Source organism: Magallana gigas, chromosome 8 (genome assembly GCF_963853765.1).
Source record: "Magallana gigas chromosome 8, xbMagGiga1.1, whole genome shotgun sequence".
NCBI classification, from domain to species: Eukaryota; Metazoa; Mollusca; class Bivalvia; order Ostreida; family Ostreidae; genus Magallana; species Magallana gigas.
This window is the reverse complement of record NC_088860.1, coordinates 39138022-39156878: the sequence shown is the minus strand read 5'-3', so window position 1 is coordinate 39156878 and position 18857 is coordinate 39138022. Positions and strand designations below refer to the sequence as shown.

The 18857-nt window shown below is 34.1% G+C and overlaps 2 protein-coding genes across 3 annotated transcripts; one reads left to right on the top strand and one right to left on the bottom strand.

The window, feature by feature from the left end:
• Nucleotides 1-3737: 3737 nt before the first annotated feature.
• Nucleotides 3738-10770, top strand: LOC105345908 (solute carrier family 22 member 6-A). Its single transcript, XM_034473561.2, has 8 exons — nt 3738-4153; nt 4510-4931; nt 6046-6270; nt 7075-7209; nt 7880-7962; nt 8390-8507; nt 10077-10149; nt 10349-10770. The coding sequence occupies exons 1-8, from the start codon at nt 3830-3832 to the stop codon at nt 10529-10531; spliced, it is 1563 nt and encodes a 520-aa protein (XP_034329452.2). The 5' UTR covers nt 3738-3829; the 3' UTR covers nt 10532-10770.
• On the bottom strand, nt 10389-17341 carry LOC105324636 (organic cation transporter protein). 2 transcript variants are annotated; one of them, XM_034473559.2, is made up of 11 exons: nt 17205-17341; nt 16690-16841; nt 14951-15346; nt 14220-14641; nt 13736-13966; nt 13365-13499; nt 11955-12037; nt 11501-11618; nt 11332-11404; nt 11087-11240; nt 10389-10954 (listed from the first exon to the last, which is right to left on the bottom strand). In XM_034473559.2, the coding sequence occupies exons 3-11, from the start codon at nt 15281-15283 to the stop codon at nt 10920-10922; spliced, it is 1584 nt and encodes a 527-aa protein (XP_034329450.2). In that variant the 5' UTR covers nt 15284-15346; nt 16690-16841; nt 17205-17341; the 3' UTR covers nt 10389-10919. The 2 variants fall into 2 exon arrangements, with proteins under 2 accessions (XP_034329450.2, XP_011422060.2); XM_011423758.4 differs by lacking the exon at nt 17205-17341 and having other exon boundaries at nt 16690-16864.
• Between the last annotated feature and the right edge of the window lie 1516 nt (nt 17342-18857).

Here is an 18857-nt window from a genome sequence, read left to right as displayed (position 1 = left end):
CACCACCAGCGTAAATCGAATTTATGCATTCTGAAAATCGAAATGCGCAGTCCACAGATTTTGGCGGAAGTTTTATATATTATTCATTTTCAGCATTCAATAAAACGGTTCTTATGCGATCGAAACATTATTCAGTAAACCTTGGGTTATATAGGATATAGGTCAATAAGAGTACATTATCGAGAAAGAAGCGAGTTTATGATTCATATGTTAATATCTTGTATAGCTTAGTACATGTACATGTAAAATATAGTGTGTGTAACTGTGTAATGTGAATTTTGAAAATTAAAACTATTTTCTCTCGATTTCCTTGTTGTCTTATATACAGGTATGATATTTTCCCGTTTATATCTCAAAACCCGCAAGATTAGAATTATAAAAGATTATCTGAAGAATCAAATTTAAAAAAAAAAGAATTTCAAAATCCCTCATACTGGATACGGGAATTTATCCCCAAAATTTTGCAGACCTATGGACTGATATATAATACGATACAGTTTTCTCCGTGATTAATCTGTTTTGTATAATTTTTGTTTGTACAAAAGATTTCAACACCATTGCACATGGCTTAAGATCTTGATGCACGTAATGCAAAAATCGATGGAGATATTTCGCACCAACGCATACAGTACAAGCGCAAGATATTTCTTATTTGAAACAAAGGCATCAAAAGATTAAATTTGACTAGCCAGGAAAATTAACAACCCTCCTGGAGAAATAATGATATATTGACGCAAGCGGTATTTACAAACTAAAACCTTCCTCTGCACAGCTATTGCCACCCGACTACAGATGTTCACTCTACAGGTCACGTATATATTATGCAATAAATAAAATGATGTCATTCATAAGTGCTATCGTTGTTTTGCAAGGTAAACAAATTTAGGCGATCTTTGACTAGCTGACTAACTAGCTAGTCTTGCAAAGATGCTAGTAAACTTATCAAATACTTCATGACGTTTTTGAACAACGCAACAGGGTAAACCGTAAATAAAAAATTCAAATTTTCAACAATAAATAAATAGATAAATAGACATTTTAAAGAAGGGGGCGGGGTTCGGGCCCGATATCCGTCTAGATCTGCGCATATGTATTGATCTATCACTTAACAGCATTTGCGGTATGTGCCAATTCGGAATTTCAGTATTTCTATTTTCATTAGACAATAGTTAGTACTGTAAATTACATAAATTATTTCTTTCTTTGTTGCATATGTAATAAATACAGGTGACGTTTACCACGCGAAGTTAATTAAATGAACATGTATAAAATGGTGCATTCCTACTATTATCAATATGCATGCCAATAATTATATGCGTGGGTTTTTTTTGAAATAGTATAATAACTTTGACACAGGATATTTATTTTCTTACAATTCCTGGTTATTCATTAAAACCTTAGGGAACGACAACTTTCAGTAGCATGAGAAAATCCCAATATAATTTGTATAAGTTCCCTTTAGCTTAATGGTTTTCAATGTGCGTCTAAAATTAAAACTATGGGGGATATTGCATGGCAAACGGCATGAAAGTACCCCTAATGATGTTAAATGTATGCGAGGTGTCCCAGTATGTTTGAAGAGAGAAAAGATGCCAACATATTCTATTAGAAATCTCCGTAAGAAATATGTTTTAATTCATTCGTGAAAGTTTGACCAGAGTAAAACAGGTGACGTATCAGGAAAGATAAAAAAATCTGTTCAACAATTTAAATTGTACTTAATTGAGAATTAGAATTTTTTCGTTGAAATTGTCAAAATGTGAGCAAAGCAATAACTTGGGAGCAGACTATAGCTTCCGATCGCTTTGCAATAAAAAAAAAATAGTCTTTGTCAAACATCCAAAAGTACATATCAAAAAGAGCTTTCAAGTTAGTCCTGAAAAAGGAACTATTACACTTGAGAGGAATATTTTAAATTTGTTTCATTTTTAGTATTTTTTAGTATTTACAATGCTTTATAAATGCGTTTCAAGGGGTCAAATAAAGTTCGAATGTCAATAATCGCCATTTTGATTTTTCATTACTCATTAAATAAACATGTTGGTCTCATTATTTATTTTTGAGTCTTATGCAAAAACAAATTTCAATTTGGACAAAGATCCAATGAGTACATGTATGTTTACCCCCCCCCCCCCCCCAAAAAAAAAGTCCAATGTATACATGTATGTTTACCCCCCACCCCTTCCTCCCTTATATTGTGTCAGGTTACAAGCACGGTATAAAATATTTCCTAGTCAGAGCGATCCCTCTATCTGAGTTTTGTTATCTGAAACCGTTATTTTCACCTTTAAATCTTGAACTGCTCTAGGTGTATCAGTGTTTTAATGGAAATCAGTGTATATGCATGTACAAACAAATGAAGCTGTTGACTTTTGTATTTAGATTATAAGCTATGGCTATGGAGACGTATGGACATGTTGAATATTACTCATGAAATAGTGATTATTCTCGCAGTGCAGAGCCCCCCCCCCCCCCCCCCCCCACACACACACACACACACCCAACCGGCGCGAGTCCACCTCTCAAGTGTGATTTGTATTGAAATTTGGTCAACTTATCACTGTATAGAATATCTGAATATTTGTTATCTACCTTACTTAAATGTCACCTTATAAAAGGTATTAAAGAGAGCGTCTTAAATGATTTACATGTAAGAGAGAGACTTATAAAATTATAAACACAAAGTGTGCTCAGCGATTCAGAGAAATGTCATGTTGTAAAATTTGTATTTACACCCACCTAGTAAATTCAAAATTTACAACATGACAGCAGTGTACGATTTAAAAACCGCTAATAAAATCATCTGCACATTGAATTACTAAACGATACTTAAGACAAATATATTTCAAATAAATTAATCATTTGAACAATTACTTTATATATTACCGGTATGTTTCATTAATTTTTCCCGTTTGTTCTCGTAAAATCATGTCACTTCCATATAATTTCAATAATGTACATTGTACTATACAGATATTAATCAACAAATTGTTTGTCCCCTTGTAAATCAAATATAATTGTGGTTTGTTTTTTTTGTAAATTTAATTTGCTATAAAAACCCAAACCAATTTTTCTATCGCAGTAACGATAGATAGATGTCACATCTGTATAAACATTGTATTTATTTACATTCACTGTGTATTTTCTTCCATATTTCTGAAGCAAACCGATACACAATGTAATTGTTATTCATAGTGCTATAATATAAATGACAGGGTCTATCAAGTTCTAACCAGTATATCGACTGGTCGAAACCTACAGCAACGTAAGAAAATCACGGACTGCACGAACTAAATAAGATGATGCCAGACTATGAAAACATTGCAATTTCTTCATTAATGTAATGCACGGATGTACAATAACAATAATTCACTGAAATTACTTTTACATAATATGCATGACTAACTCAATTGATCTATCACATGAAGATGTAAATATCATCAATAAAATGCGATCTCTGCGGGGTATGAAGGTAGCGATCATGGCAGAAACAAAATTACATAACTGCAATCTCGCTACCTAGCCCGAAAAAATCACCAAAGAAAGCATTATATTGTTTAAATACAACACGCTCAGGATAAAGATAATGAATAATGTCAACGCTGTGGATGAATAAAGTGTCGGTATCATATAACAAATGCAAATAAATCGTATACATTTTAAACAGGATAACTATTTGAGAATACATATATACTTATAATGTTGTCTACTGCTTGCGTTGTCACAAACGTATGCTAATATGATCCTAGGGTAGAAGTTAGAACTCCCCACTCTCTCTAAGTCGTCTAATTCTGGATGCAAGTGTTCATCGTTTACAAATTAGGCAGCAATGGCAAACGAGGTTAACAATCTCTTGGAGAATGTGCTAGAGGAAACGGGAGGGTTAGGCCGATTTCAGTTCATCCTCATCGCGCTTATCAATGTGTGTAAGGTTCCGGTCACGTGGTCTGTGTTAATGATGATGTTTGGAGGAGCGACCCCCGACTGGTGGTGCGGCGGATCCAGGAATAGTTCTCTAGCAAATCAAAACACAGATTCTCTTAATGGCAGCGAGTGGTTAATGACGTCATCGTATCAAGTGTGTAGTGTAAACGGTTCCGTCGCCTGTGATGATAGGTATTTCGATCCCGATATGAATACCGTTATAAGCGAGGTAAAGCGAAAATTCAATCTGCAAAGGACTTATCTTTAAAATGTTGCAATATAATGTTCTGTTGGGATTGAATAAAAAAAATGATGCATATGATAATAACAATAACAATGAAACTAAATAGATACTAAAGTTAACAGAACTTCTTTTTAATATTATATGTTTTTGTTGTTTTGCTTTGAACAAATTTTCTTACCAAAGCCAAGCTTATTCCAAAATTTGAATTAGACGAAGCAACGGTATGTCAAAAGGACAACGTCTGAATATGCTTTGAATTCAATGCAGTTTCAGATATTTCAAAACATTTCAAACATTAAATCATGTTTAAAAAAAATAATTGTCGAATGTTTTTTTTACAGTGGGGTCTGGTGTGTGGTGAGAGCTGGGTCCCTGGTGTCATTATCAGTATACAAATGGTGGGACTATTGACCAGTGGGTACCTATCGGGCCAGCTAGCAGACTTATTCGGGAGGCGGTTGATTCTCTTTCTAGCCATTCTATTGAACTCCATCACAAACTTTGCCGCTGCTTTCTCAAGCTCTTGGCAGATGTTCGCTGGCTTCCGGTTCCTGATTGGCTTTTCTTGCGGTCTTTATCTGGCGACCTACCTGACTTACCTCATTGAGTTCACCCCTCAAAAATACCGACCGATGATCCAAGCTGTGCCCTCGTGGTCTCTCGGTGCCGCTGCATACGGGCTCTTGTCATGGTTACTTCATGATTGGAGATATTTACAAATGCTTACAGGGGCCGTTGGGTTACCTTTCTTGGCCTGCTGGATGTAAGAAACATTGTTCAATTAGTTTATCCAAAGCATTTCACATCGGCGAGGGGTTTCACTTTAATTTAACTTATGCATATTTTATTAACTTGAACTTACTGCAACACATTTTAACTAAAAACTCAGTATTTATGAGAAGGCTAATACATGTATAAACTAGTTTGATAATAATCGGTTACACTGTATTGTGTTCGATATAAAGATGTTTCAGCCAATCACATAATCCTTCCCAAATGACCCAAATCATCTATCATACAACACTGTGCCGGATAATTATGCCATTGTCAAGGTGGCATTTTTGCATCGACCTGTATGGTCTATCATATTCATGAATATATAGATTTTTACGAAACTGCATCTTAAAGGGACTTGGACACGATTTGACTGAAAATTTTCAAATTTTGTTTTTCCATTTTCAATGTTTATACTGATAAATATAGAAGTTTATAATACTATGTCAAAATTTGAAACTCGAATATCAAGTTATAAGCAAGATACAGTGTTCATAATTCTTTGTTTTGTAAACAAAGCTCGAATATAGTCATTTTTACATATGTGTTGTATTGGTATAAGTTTCAATCAAATGTATCTTTCTTTTGTTGATAATAGTATTTATGAAGATATTGAATTAGTTTAAATTGTTTTTTACATGTCATTTTGTCTAAGAAATGGTAAAATTCTACATTACATATTTTGTAAACAACTATAAGACTCGAGCTTTGTTTACAACACTATCAATTCTTACCTCTTTATCTCGCTTGTAACTTGACTTTAACATTTAATATTTTGGTCAATCATTTAAAATGCTCCAGTAAACCATTTTATACATAAAAAATAAAAATAAAATTTTTGATCTCAAATCGTGTCCAAGTCCCTTTAAGTGGGTGCAAAAATGCCACCTTGGCACTGACATATAAGAATTATTATTCGGTACAGTGTTATACATAGTACTTAAAGGGGTGTTTACGAACAATACAATTAAGTACAATAAATAATTTAATTATTCCATGCTTACAATCTGGCAATATTCTTAGGTTGATTCGAACGCTAAATTCACGAAATTAAGAAAAATATTCTACAAAATTTCTATTCTAATATTTTTTGTTTGATTTAGCTTTATTCCAGAAAGTTTCCGATGGCTGGTTTCTCATAAGAAAATAGATAAAGCAAAGGAAGTGATCGAGAAAATAGCAAAGTTGAACAGAGTTGCGGCACCTGACCTAAAGGAAATAGAGGTCGCTTTACAAAAGTCGCACACGGTCGACCGGAAGTACACTGTACTTGACATTTGTAGACACGGTTATTTGCTGAAGAGAGCTGCAGTAGTCTCATTTGCTTGGTAAATCTTCTAATCCGTGTTAAAATCTTTGATATCCACTGTATGGCGAGTGCTAATCGAAAATGTGATGAATGGGAAAGAAAAATACAATAAACTGTAAAAAATAAAAATAGCAATGTCTAAATAAGGCCTAAAAAAAAATTGTGTGTTAAGGGTAACACTGATGAAAAAATTAGGTTAGGTAGGTTGGGCATTTTCTTTTTATTTTATCATATTTTTTTCTGCATGAATCGTAAGAATGTTTGTTTGTTAAATATTTAAAAACGGATTTTTAAATAGAAATAATATAAAAGTCACAATCGAATAAAAACAGACATCTAAAAATGGTAGGATCGGGGCATTTTTGTAGGTTAGGTCGGGTTACCCTCAACACACAACTTTTTTTTAGGCCTAATTTGATGCAGTTTTAATAGAAGTTAACCAAATGTTTTAAATATTGCATTTTTTGTCTAATGGGCAGACAGTACATTTGAGATACAACAAAAGTGTAGCCGGTGATGCAAGTCAAATCATTTTTTATTTATTTAGCTCTTTCCATACAGTAATATCAATCCTGAATAAATGGTTTGAAAAAATGGTGGTGATACCTAAAAGAACCATTAGTGCTCAATGTTTCTAATTGCCGATGCTTTTGATGACATAATGAACAGAAAACAAATCCTCAAAGAAGTTCAAAATTCAAAATAGCATACCACCTCCACCCCCACCTTTCTCACGTACCGACGATTTCCTGATAAACAAATTCATTTAATTACAGTAGACAACAGTTGATATTAAATTAATCTGTAATGTTTTATGTTTTAGGATAGCTATGGCCTACAATTATTATGGAATTTCCTTTGGAGTAGACAAGTTATCTGGGAGCTTGTACCTAAACATGTTTATTCTAAGCGTGTTAGAATTTCCGGGAGCTTTCCTGTCCTGGTTTTTCATGAACAAGTACGTGAAGCGAATTTCTACGATTTTTAGCGTCTTATTACAAGTGTATTCATTTTATAATAGTCAAATATGCTGTGTAATCATTTCCTTTCCTGGCGGCCAATTTTCATGCATGGATTGTGGGTTTTTGCTTATTCGTGGAGATGTAATTTCATGGACGCGTCTGGTTTTTGTTTCATCTTTTATAAGTACTTTTCGTTGACGAGGGCTACCCACGAATTCCATGAAAATGGAGCCACACGAATTCTAATGATTCCAAAGTATATGTTTCATTGATGTATTATCAATAAAGACAGTGAAATTACATGTATACATTGAACTATGTATTGTAAATATGACGAATCAGAATATCAATTCAACGTGATGTGTTTTGTTTAAATACTTTAATTAATAGGAAAATTTACATCACACGACATGTTTTGTTTAATCAACATATTAGTCCGTTAAAGGGGCGAGTAAGTAAATGTAACATATGTTTATTCAAATCATAATTAATGTTAACCTCAATCTGAGATGGCTTATAAAATTACCTTAATAAAAAAAAAGACGCACTTAAGATGCATTGTAAATAAATTAATTTTACATCAACCTGTACAGTTAAATACCCCACCCCCATTCACCCACAGAATCAGTTTTAATTGTCTTAAAAGTTAACGTTTGTTCCTTTCAGAATTGGACGCCGGAAGTCCTACTTTATCTTCACCATGCTGTCGACTGCTGGGGCCGTAGCCGTTGGAGTGACTGAAAACTTAGGTAAGGGGTATAATGTACATAAAATTAATAAAAGTTAAGTAAAACAATTTCATCAATATTGATTGTACACAATCTTTTGTTAATTTTTTGTTCAGTCGATCCACATATTCAAAATTTTATAAGTAAGAGTATGATACCCTTTGATATATAATGTACCGATAAATATTTATCAGTATAACGGTAATTTGATCCAAAGGGTCGGATCACGTCGAGTTGCCAGGCGCCAACAAACGAAACGTTATCCGGCTCTATGGATCGAGTTCCTATCCTTACAATGATAAATTTATTATATACACTTGTCCATTTAAAATTTTAATTGCAAAAACCATCTTTATAAAATCAATTGTATGACGTTTACCGGTAATTATTCAACAAAGCTATTTTTAAATGTTCTTTGTAACACTTTTTCCTTGTTCTTCTTTTTCAGAATTTACCAATCAAGGCTCAGTCATCAATGGCTTTGCTTTCTTGACAAAAATTGGCGGAGGCCTCGCGTGGTCGTGTGTGTTTATCATCACCACCGAGAGTTACCCTACTGTACTAAGGTACGTGTCGTCATCACCATGTATTACCTTACTGTACTAAGGTTGGTGTCGTCACCACCGATTTTTACCCTACTGTACTAAGGTTGGTGTCGTCACCACCGATTTTTACCCTACTGTACTAAGGTTGGTGACGTCACAACAGAGTATTACCCTACTGTACTAAGGTTGGTGCCGTCACCACAAAGTGTTACCCTATTGTACTGAGGTTGGTGTCGTGACCACTGAGTGTTACCCTAGTGCACTACAGTACGTTTCGTCTCCACCGACTGTTTCCCTACTGTACTGAGGTACGTGTCGTCACCACCGAGTGTTACCACACTGTGCCATGGTTCGTTTTGTTACCACCACGCTACTGTACTAAAGTTCATGTCGTCACCACCGAATGTTACCAAGCTGCAATTATGTGGCCCTCTCCCAATTTGGTCGGGGGGGGGGGGGGGCTACAACTTCATAGGGGGGGGGGGGGGGGGGCTACAACTCCATAGGATCTCCATATTGGTACAAGTGCGGGAGTGATTTACCTCCGCAACGATTTCGGCTCAAATCGTACATACTGGTAATAACATTTACATTTTTTTTACCTGAACCCAAACATTGTAGTTGTGTATGGCATAGATTAATAAAAAAAATATCAGGAATAGTCCATATGTCGGATATTTTTCATGCATGTCAACAACGCAAGTTGAATTTGTCCGCCATGTTCACCTACTTTTATTGGTTTTATTTTGTGACGGCCAATGAAAATTCAGTAGCGGATCTTGGACTGAATATAGGAATTCCCCTATTTTAAACATAATTAATGCGGTAAATATGATTTTTCACTTATTATCCATTTCCTTGAATGATGTTTCATCAGGTAAAACCAAATCTATGCTTGTGAACAGATAAAGGATCTTACAATTTTTTTCATCCTTTAAAAATGGAAAAATGATTACACTATGCAAGCCTTTATGCTTGGTTCTCAAAACCTCCTATGCTAAAATAAGAGAATTAATCAAAGCAAGCAATGTAAGAGTGGTACAAGTGTTACTGTTTAAGTTAATTATGACTTTTAATTGCACTAAAAATTATTTCTTTTTAAAATTAATTCAGTTTTGAAAAATGACATTCATTTGAATAAAACTTTCAAAAAGATATATTGCAACAGCTGGTTGCTTTTTCAATTTTATTTATATGGTGACCTATTATTTATTGATTCTAAAATCTGAACAAAAAACCCTCAAAACCTATAATTTGTGTGTATTTTGTTTCAAACTCTTTAGAGAGGCCGGAGGGTTACATGTAACAAATTATTTAAGCTATTAACTTTTATTTAGTAAAACAAAAACTTCGAGTATTTTCCTTTATCAGAGCTCCTTTTATTCAATAGATAATGTAGCTTTAAAATTGTCTCGACTAGCCATTTTCGCTAGCCAAAGGTTTACAATCCACTCTGCTCCTCTATATTTGGACCAGGATGGATCGTTCACCCTTCCGAAGATGCGGAGAGGCGAAAATCTATCCTTCTTCATAAATAAACTACGGTGTATTTTCTATTCATGGACAATTTGTTTTTCTTCTGCTATTTAGGACAACCGGATATGGTTTGGCATCTTCTCTGTGCAGAATTGGTCCAATTCTTGCCCCGCTTTCCCTAAGTCTGGTATGGAATCATGCAGTTTACATCACACATTAGCTAATATCCCCGCTTACAATCTTAATTATGATTATTAAAAGAAAGTCTAGAATATCATACTCGAAATAATTAATGAAACGTACTATGATTAGTTCTGAAACAAAGACTAAAGTACACAGTTGTCCTCTTACAATCACCAAGGCAAAATTAATTTTGTTTTGATTAGAGCGCCACCCTTCCGGGCTTCCTGTACTTTTCCTGTGGCGCTGTGAGCTTTATTTCCGGTTTATCAATTTTCTGCATTGCTGAAACCAAGGACAAGGCGCTGGAGGATCTAATCGGCTCGGGTCACGTGGAAGAGACAGTTATAGTGGCTGACAGTGAGACCGTCGTCGAAACATCGAAGTGAATTACATTTAATCGCGCACAAACTCTTAAATCAACAATTGTGCTCACTTGTTACAGGAATATTCAAACTGAGTTCGTTGATATTTGATGTTTTCGAGACTTTATAAGAATTGACGATTTCAGATACAAACCTCAAATTGTATTGGAGCAATATGCTATTTTGTACTCTATTTTCATTACTCTGATCCAGAATAATATGTATTATAAAAAACATTGAGTAAATAAATTCACAAACCTACAGTCCATTTTTCAACTCTTACTTTATAAAAAGAAAACCTTTTAAGAAAGGCTTCATTGAAGCTAGAACGAGGTAATCATGTCTAAAATGTTTTTACATGCACAGATCAAATTAACGATAACATTGTTTATATGTTGATTCATCTGAAGGGCTATATTGTTATCTTTTTTTCTGCATTTACTGAACCTAAAAATTAGAAGAAAAAATAGTTATATCAATTCCTTGCAGTATTATTACAGTCAAATTAAAAAAAACCCGCAAAAAATAACGTTTTCATAAAATGATGAAATTGTTTCTCTATCTAAAACATCTCTTTACCACTCTCAAGTTTGTACACGTCCGCTTTTCCGGACTTCCGGATCTGATTTTCCATGACTTTTCCTTTTGTTTCCGGAACTAGCGCTGCAGATATGGAGGACAAAAACATCAAAGTCCCGCATAGAAAGTACATTAAACCGGAAACAGATTTACTCTATAATAAAAAAAATGAAAAAAATAGTTCTTATAAAGGTACTAGTTCCAAAGCATAGAAAACGAACATCAGATAGTTAAAAAGATCTTACTAATTGAACAATTTGCGGGGCAACCATAGCACCAACACGGGAAATAGAATTGGCACACCCATATCCTATATTTCTAGAATAGAAAAACAGGAAAGACATTTTTAAAGTAAATAATTTTTTTTACGAATTTTTATATTTGTATTAGTATTCACACGTATGATGACGTCACCTGACAACCGTTGGGTACGTTTCCGTTGTAAACGTCATTAACGCCGCCCACGCCGCAGCCACACCCAGTTTTGCCACCATCGCGCATCCATTTATAATAACCGAGCTGTTTGCTGGATCTGAGAGGAGATTGTTTAAAAAAAAGGTATAAAATACTTTGTTTTATTAAATATCTTTTTGTTCATTAAAGATATCGAGATACTTTTAAGGTATATCATCTCTGTGATAAAGAAAGACAACCCTACAAGGATAATATACTATTAAAAATAATAATCTTATAAAGATTGTTAAAAAATAACACAAGAATGCTTCTGGTCAAATTTTGTTCACATTTTGTCCACCAAATTTAAACCATATTCAAGACTATCATTTTGAACCAAATTTTCACCAAAAAAATCTTGGATTAAATGAATATGAGTATGAATGTTACATCTTTGACCAGTACATTCACTTACTGAGAACTTGCACTACCCCAACGGCCAAACCTCCCAGAGCAGCGATCATGTAAAACAAGCAGCAGGTCCACTTTCTTCCGATGCTACAATCGCAGAATTAAAATACTACAATCACAAAATTACATCTGCATGCACTCGGGCATATTGATTTGATTTTTTTGGAATTTAAAAAAAGACTTAATTCACGTAATAACAGGGATTCATTTAAAATTAATAAGGAGAAAATTCATAAAGTTGCATAGGACATACATGAAAAGAAAAAGCATGTTTTATGTAAATACAAAAACATCAGCCAATTTTCATGTTAAGAACATAAAATATTAAATTCGTTTCTGGGTTGTTTTTTTTTTTTTTTTTTTTTTACAAAGAATTACGGCCTGTGGAACTGTCATTTACAAAAGAATAGTTTATGAATCAATATAAAGATACACACTACAAAAATGTTTGTTTTCTGTGAGTAGAATTTATTATTTACACTCTAACACGCTGATCATTAAAGCTATACACGCTATAATTTACGTCAATTTTGAATGACAGTGAAAACGCATGTGTTTGTCTACTTATAAAAGTTATCCTTAATCTGTAAATTACAAGGGTGAATTCCATCTCGTTACAAAGATATAGATTTTTAATTGTTTATTTTCCTGCCAGGAAAATATATCTTTTTATGAATATTGATGAAGGAAGAGCAAACCGACCTCATTGCGCATGTCCGCGGAGAACTAGGTGGTCGTTATTGTTTGCTTAATTAAATATCCAACTTGATTTTTAATATGCTTAACAGTTGTTAATTTGAAATACATACATGTATAATGAGTAAAATACGTTTGTCATTCACGATACCCTTAATTCTGCATTAACACTTATAGGATCTATAAATAGCACACAGGGGAAAAACACAGGTCTACGTCATTTTTTTAAAGGAAGTATTCATATCTACTCACAGGCTTGTATTTTTTTCTTTTGTTTGCACTCGTATATCGGACAAATCTATGCTTTACTGAAAATATCCTTTCCTTTGTGAAACTATCACAATTATGAAGATGTTGACCCTTCACCAGTTTTGGTATGATAGGCTAAATTTAGCTGTCGCTATCACGTGATAGATTGATATTCACGAGGAGGCATTACTTTCCTGGCAGGAAAATAAATATTTTTTATTGTTTAATATTTGATATATTTGTTACGTGATCGAAATGAGCATTATAATTAACAGAATAAAGGTAACTTTTATTAGTAATCAAACACAAACATTTTCCCCTTTATTCAAAATTGACGCAAATTATAGCGTGTATAGCTTTAAGACAGACTTGTAGCCACTTTCGATTACTAAATTAAACTCAGTGTTCCTTTCTCTGATGCATTATATAGTTTCTAATGTCCAACTTTTTTTTTATAAACAATACTTACCAATTATTGAAGAACCACGTGACAGCTTGTGCCGGAATTTCGACCGCACTCAGTAGGAACATGTTTAAGTAGAGGTCTCCCGAAAGTTCTTCAACCCCGAACGATATTGCGTAGTAGGAGTAGCCACTGGCAAGCCTGTGTGGGAATAGAAATACTAGTACTGTTAGAGACAATTGGAGGGCGCAGCAATTTCAGGCATATTAACAATTTCAGTCAGTTATCAATAATTTATAATTTGCCCCGCGAAGTTTGATTGAAACTGTGAGCACAGTGTTAGAAAAATATAAAGCAGAGAGAGAGAGAGAGAGAGAGAGAGAGAGAGAGAGAGAGAGAGAGAGAGAATTAGACAGCACTTGTAAAAAGCTACTTACCATATAAACCATAACAGGAATGAATGCTTCATCAGCGATTTATGTCGGAAAATATCAAGAATGGAGTATTTCTTGTCTTGCTTCATTTCTTCCTCTTTCCGGGTTATTTCAATAAGTTTCGTCACGTCCGGTTTCTTTTTGCCGTTGACGGCAGCAATTCGAGCGATCACCACTTCCGCCTGTTTCGTCTTATAGTGAGACACAAGCCAGCGAAAGCTCTCCGGAACTACACTGTAAAAAAAAACCTTTAACAGTTATTTCAGAAAGTCGATATAGGAACCATTACAACAGGTTCCTAAAACATACTTTTTGCCACGTTCACCATTATTCTATTATTTTCTATACTTAATGAATGTCTGGAAAATGTTCAATCCTTCTACTATACAGCCTAAAATACTGTATAATTGATGCAGTTTAAGAAAACCACAGTGAAATAATTCTAAGGGATCAACATCTCTTGTGAAACAATTAGAAAATTCCTCACAAAACTCCAAATAAAAATGGTACGGTGATTATAGCGGATGCATAGTGAAGATATTGCCAATCTCTCAGCCACCACGAAACCAGGCCATTCAGCGCAGCAAACACCGGCCATGCAGGGATAGCCATAATCATGGCCCGGTACCGGATGGGGATAAACTCCAGCACGAAGTTAAAGAACACCGTCAGGTACATCCCGCAAGCCAGGCCGATGACGAAGCGAGCAGCGGCGAACATCTGCCACGAGACGGCGAAACCACAGACGAGGTTACTGACAGTCAGCAAGAGAAGGGACAGGAAGAAGGTCGGTTTCCGGCCGATCAGGTCTGCGATTTGCCCGGCTATGAAGCCGCTGGCCAGGAGTCCTCCCATCTGGATGGTAGTGATGGTGGAGGCGATCCATTCCTCGTCACAAATCAAGTTCCACTGTAAAACGTTATACTAGTTATTCAATACGAATTATGAATTGATAATCAGCATAATTTTGATTCTTTTTTTTTTCTTAAAAAATAAATAATGGCATATAGTATTATGAGTATGAGATTATGTTATTAAACGTGAGCATGTCAAATGTGTTATGTTCCGGAACATATACCACATACAATCAACCGATTCTCTTATAAATCATGTCTTTTAAAAAAAATGCAATTTTGCATCCCCAACCTTAAAACATGATATTATTACATTTAACTGCTGACTTCTGGTCAGCAATTCAAACAAAGGGAATTAACCAACCTCATTCACAATCGTGTTCTTATCATCACTGAAGCGAATCGACATACACGTGTCTCCGACCGAGTAGTTCGCTGGAGGACTGCACGTTTTCAAAGATTCCACGTAACTGTCATTGAAACCGGAAGTTTGGTTTTGCCATGCGCACCACCAATCTGGAGTCGCACCTGCGAACGTCATCATCAGCATGCTCCACGTGATAGCGAGCTTGCTCCCGATGACGACGAATATCAGAATCCATTGCAGTTTCCCAAGACCGCCACATTCCACGAGCACGCGCTCCAATATCTCGTCCACATCCTCTTGGAGGTTGGCCACCATGGCAGGGTCCGCCATACTTTCTCAGGACTTCCGGTACCGAGTTATAACCTTTTCTTGTGAAAGAAAAATGTGCAGCACCTAAGAATGAAAATATGTCATTTTTGTTGGTGTTGATATTTTTGAGAGCCGGTTATCATGAGGCAAATGAATGACAAAGATAAGCTACATGTACATATACTGTTAAATCATTTATCTTCTCCCGGCCTTCCCCACCCTCTACCTGTATACATAGATATAGCTTTTATCAGGTTCCGATTATTATGAATACAAAAATAATATAAGTTGTCTTTCATAAATCAATTCTATTTATCTATAAAAAAAAAAAAGCTGCCCAATAAACGTAATAAAACAAGGAGTAAAATTTGTTTTTCATTTGAATTCTAATACATATAAAAATACTGTTCACGTTTTAACACTGGCAATCTTTTTTTTACTTTGATGCGCGGTGATTTTTTATGTACAATGTATGTATTGGTTACCGCCGGGGGACATTTTTGAGGTGACAAAAGTTTAACGAGGCTCGGTGGTCAACAAGTTACCCGCAAGGTCTACCTTTAAATTTTTAAAAATAAACTTTTGAGCTCTAAAAACATATACTAATAATAAGTAGAGAAAATTTCAAAATATTTGAACTTTAAATTTTTAATATTTTCACTATCATTATGCAGAACTCTTTTTCTAAAGGAGATTCATATAGTCTATAATATATGGGCACGATTATCGAGCCCTCTTAATTAGTATGAGTATGGCCGCATTGTAATAAAACCAAAATTCATCATTTCTAAAAACTAAAACAAAATTAAAACAATAATGAAAGACAATGACAAAACGAAAGTAAAAAAATAAGGTTAAAAGCAAAGTTGAAGAAAATTAATGATACAATTAGTCGCTATGTTCTTTAAGGTTGATATACCAGTGGATAGTAAGTGTATGTTTAACACAAACAAATCATGTACTTAGATGAACTGATTAAGGAGGGATATACATGTATGTTTGCATAGCAAATATTATTGAGAGCTAATACTTGCAATCCCTGCTTGCCTTTACGTGTGAAACAGATAGTGATAAATAACGGTACGTATAAGTATTTTGAAATCAAATATTCAGTAGCAAACTGTTTATCAGAATAAAAACAAAAAATTGAAAACTTGATTGGTAAATAATGAATTATTTGTTGAGTTTCTCAATTGCATCCCCCAGTGGGACCCCCCCCCCCCCCCCCAACCACCTCATGTAAAATGTAAAATGGAATTAATCAACTATATACATATAACTATGTACATCTATATAGTTACACGTATTTTATTTAAAACGATTGTCTTCTTGAATACTCATTCATTTCTCGATTTTTTTTTGTTCATTAAAGTTTTTTTGTCAAATTAATCAATAAAAAAAAAAGAAAAAAAGAGAAAGTAGCTTACCCCATTTAAAAAATGTACTTTCAATGCTGGTGGAATGGAGACGAGTGTCAGAAGGGTCTTCAAAACAAAGATAACATTCCTCCAGAGGATCGGATAGCAGGGTAATCAATCACCACTACCCAGGAATGGGGCTTTTCCCGTGACAGAAGGTCCTACATGTATATAGAGTTAACCATTAAACAAACAAAATACGAAGTTCAGTTAAAAGTGGACATAAAAATGAATCGAACCATGACGTGATGGTCGTGCACTATTAAGATTTGTTTTTATCCTCGGCCTTCATCCAATGTCAGTGTCGCGGTCATATCTGTTAGCTTCTATTCGTGTGAATATAAATCTCTCTCTCTCTCTCTCAGAGAGAGAGAGAGAGAGAAAGAGAGAGAAAGAGAGAGAGAGAGAGAGAGAGAGAGAGAGAGAGAGAGAGAGAGAGAGTCGAATTGAGAAAGAATAATAAATCAAAAAGTATTTGAAAATAAAGCATATATGTTACAAACGTATGCTATTTTGCAAAATACCGGTAATCTCTTGGGGCTTTGCTTCAAAATACAAAGATGGTTGCTTGCTGTTGGGAAAGGCGGCGATATTGATTTGTTGGTGGAAATAGATAGGTTGGAAATTCCTATGAAAATTTTGCCGGACACTTGGTATTCTAGACACATTAAAAAAAATATTTCATTTAAACAACAAATATATTAAAATCCATCAGTATTTGATTGATCCACTCGCGACAAAAGCATATATGACGTTGGTATTCAAAATATAATATATTACCTTTAAGTCACTTTATACAATTGTAACTTTTTGGAAGTACTGATTTGAATTCAGAAACCCACAGTGTGGTTATCCGAGAAATCAGATAACATTCTGTTAATTAAACAGTTTTAAGAAGGGGAAATTAATAAGTATATATATAATTTTTCTTATCTACATTTTTGAAACCACAAAGTAACTACAAATTAATGGATAAATAACATACAATATGTAGATGTTAAGATCATCTAGTCATCTGATTCAAACTGTACTGGATATTAAAGAATTGCACTTATATTAATAAATAGATATTAAAAATATTGATCAAATTTTACGTTGGAGATTCTATTCTAAAAATACATGAAATGTATACTATAGTAAATATTGGTTTAACAGAACATACATACACACATTAAATGTAAATGATTAAATGTCAACAGAAAAATTGGTTGCGTGTAATGGAAAATGAACAGCAAGTTATCCCTCTTCACAAAGCAATGTGAAGCAGTGCTTCCTGCCGGGAGCTTCTTTATTGTCTAAACCACTCATGTTTTAGGATTTTTTTTCTCTAATAGAGCATCTGACATATATATCAGAAAGAAAACTGTTTTGCATTTGAGTTAAAACCATATGAAAATCTACATATTAACATATAAAGTTGAAATTCTTGTACAAGTCCTTGTTGATACGTCTATTAAAAAAGATAAATAATGACGTTCTCGGTGTTTAAAATATATTTTTTTCTTTACATCCAACACTCTCATTCATATAGACTGCTTGATAGAAATGTTCAAAAGTATATACTGCAGAAATGATATAAATGAAAATACTTTATATAAAAACAAATATCTCACAAAAATGTGTACAAGATAATTTATGAATCACTTTTGATTCTGACCTTAAATTCTCTATGACTGGGCGGAAACGATTTGAAGTCAGTGTTTTATGTTGACTCTGTCCTTAAAAAAAGAATTTAGCCCTTAGAAATAATTAAAAAAAAACTTTGAGTAATCGGCGGCCGATCACAGTTGTGTCCGTATAGTATGCGGCACATTTTACTATTTGCGCAAGCATACTAGTAATAAATGCTCCTGGAACCACTTTATTTACTATGCAGACACGGCTTCGTGTACATCTTTAATTACATGTAGATTACTTAAAAACATTATTCTAATGCGTTTGCCTTGAGATTAAAACATTTTTGCAGTTACATAACTATTCAAATTACGTTTTTCTTTACATGCGAAAGAAATTTAATCAGAAGTACACTACTAAGGCCTACAAATTACAATTTCAATGATCAAACAATTGATGCGATAAGTCCAATTTCAATTATCAAGATTATTGCATGAAATGATTTCTTATAACATTAACATGAAGCTGACCAATGATATCAAATGCTGATCATTCCTTTAAAA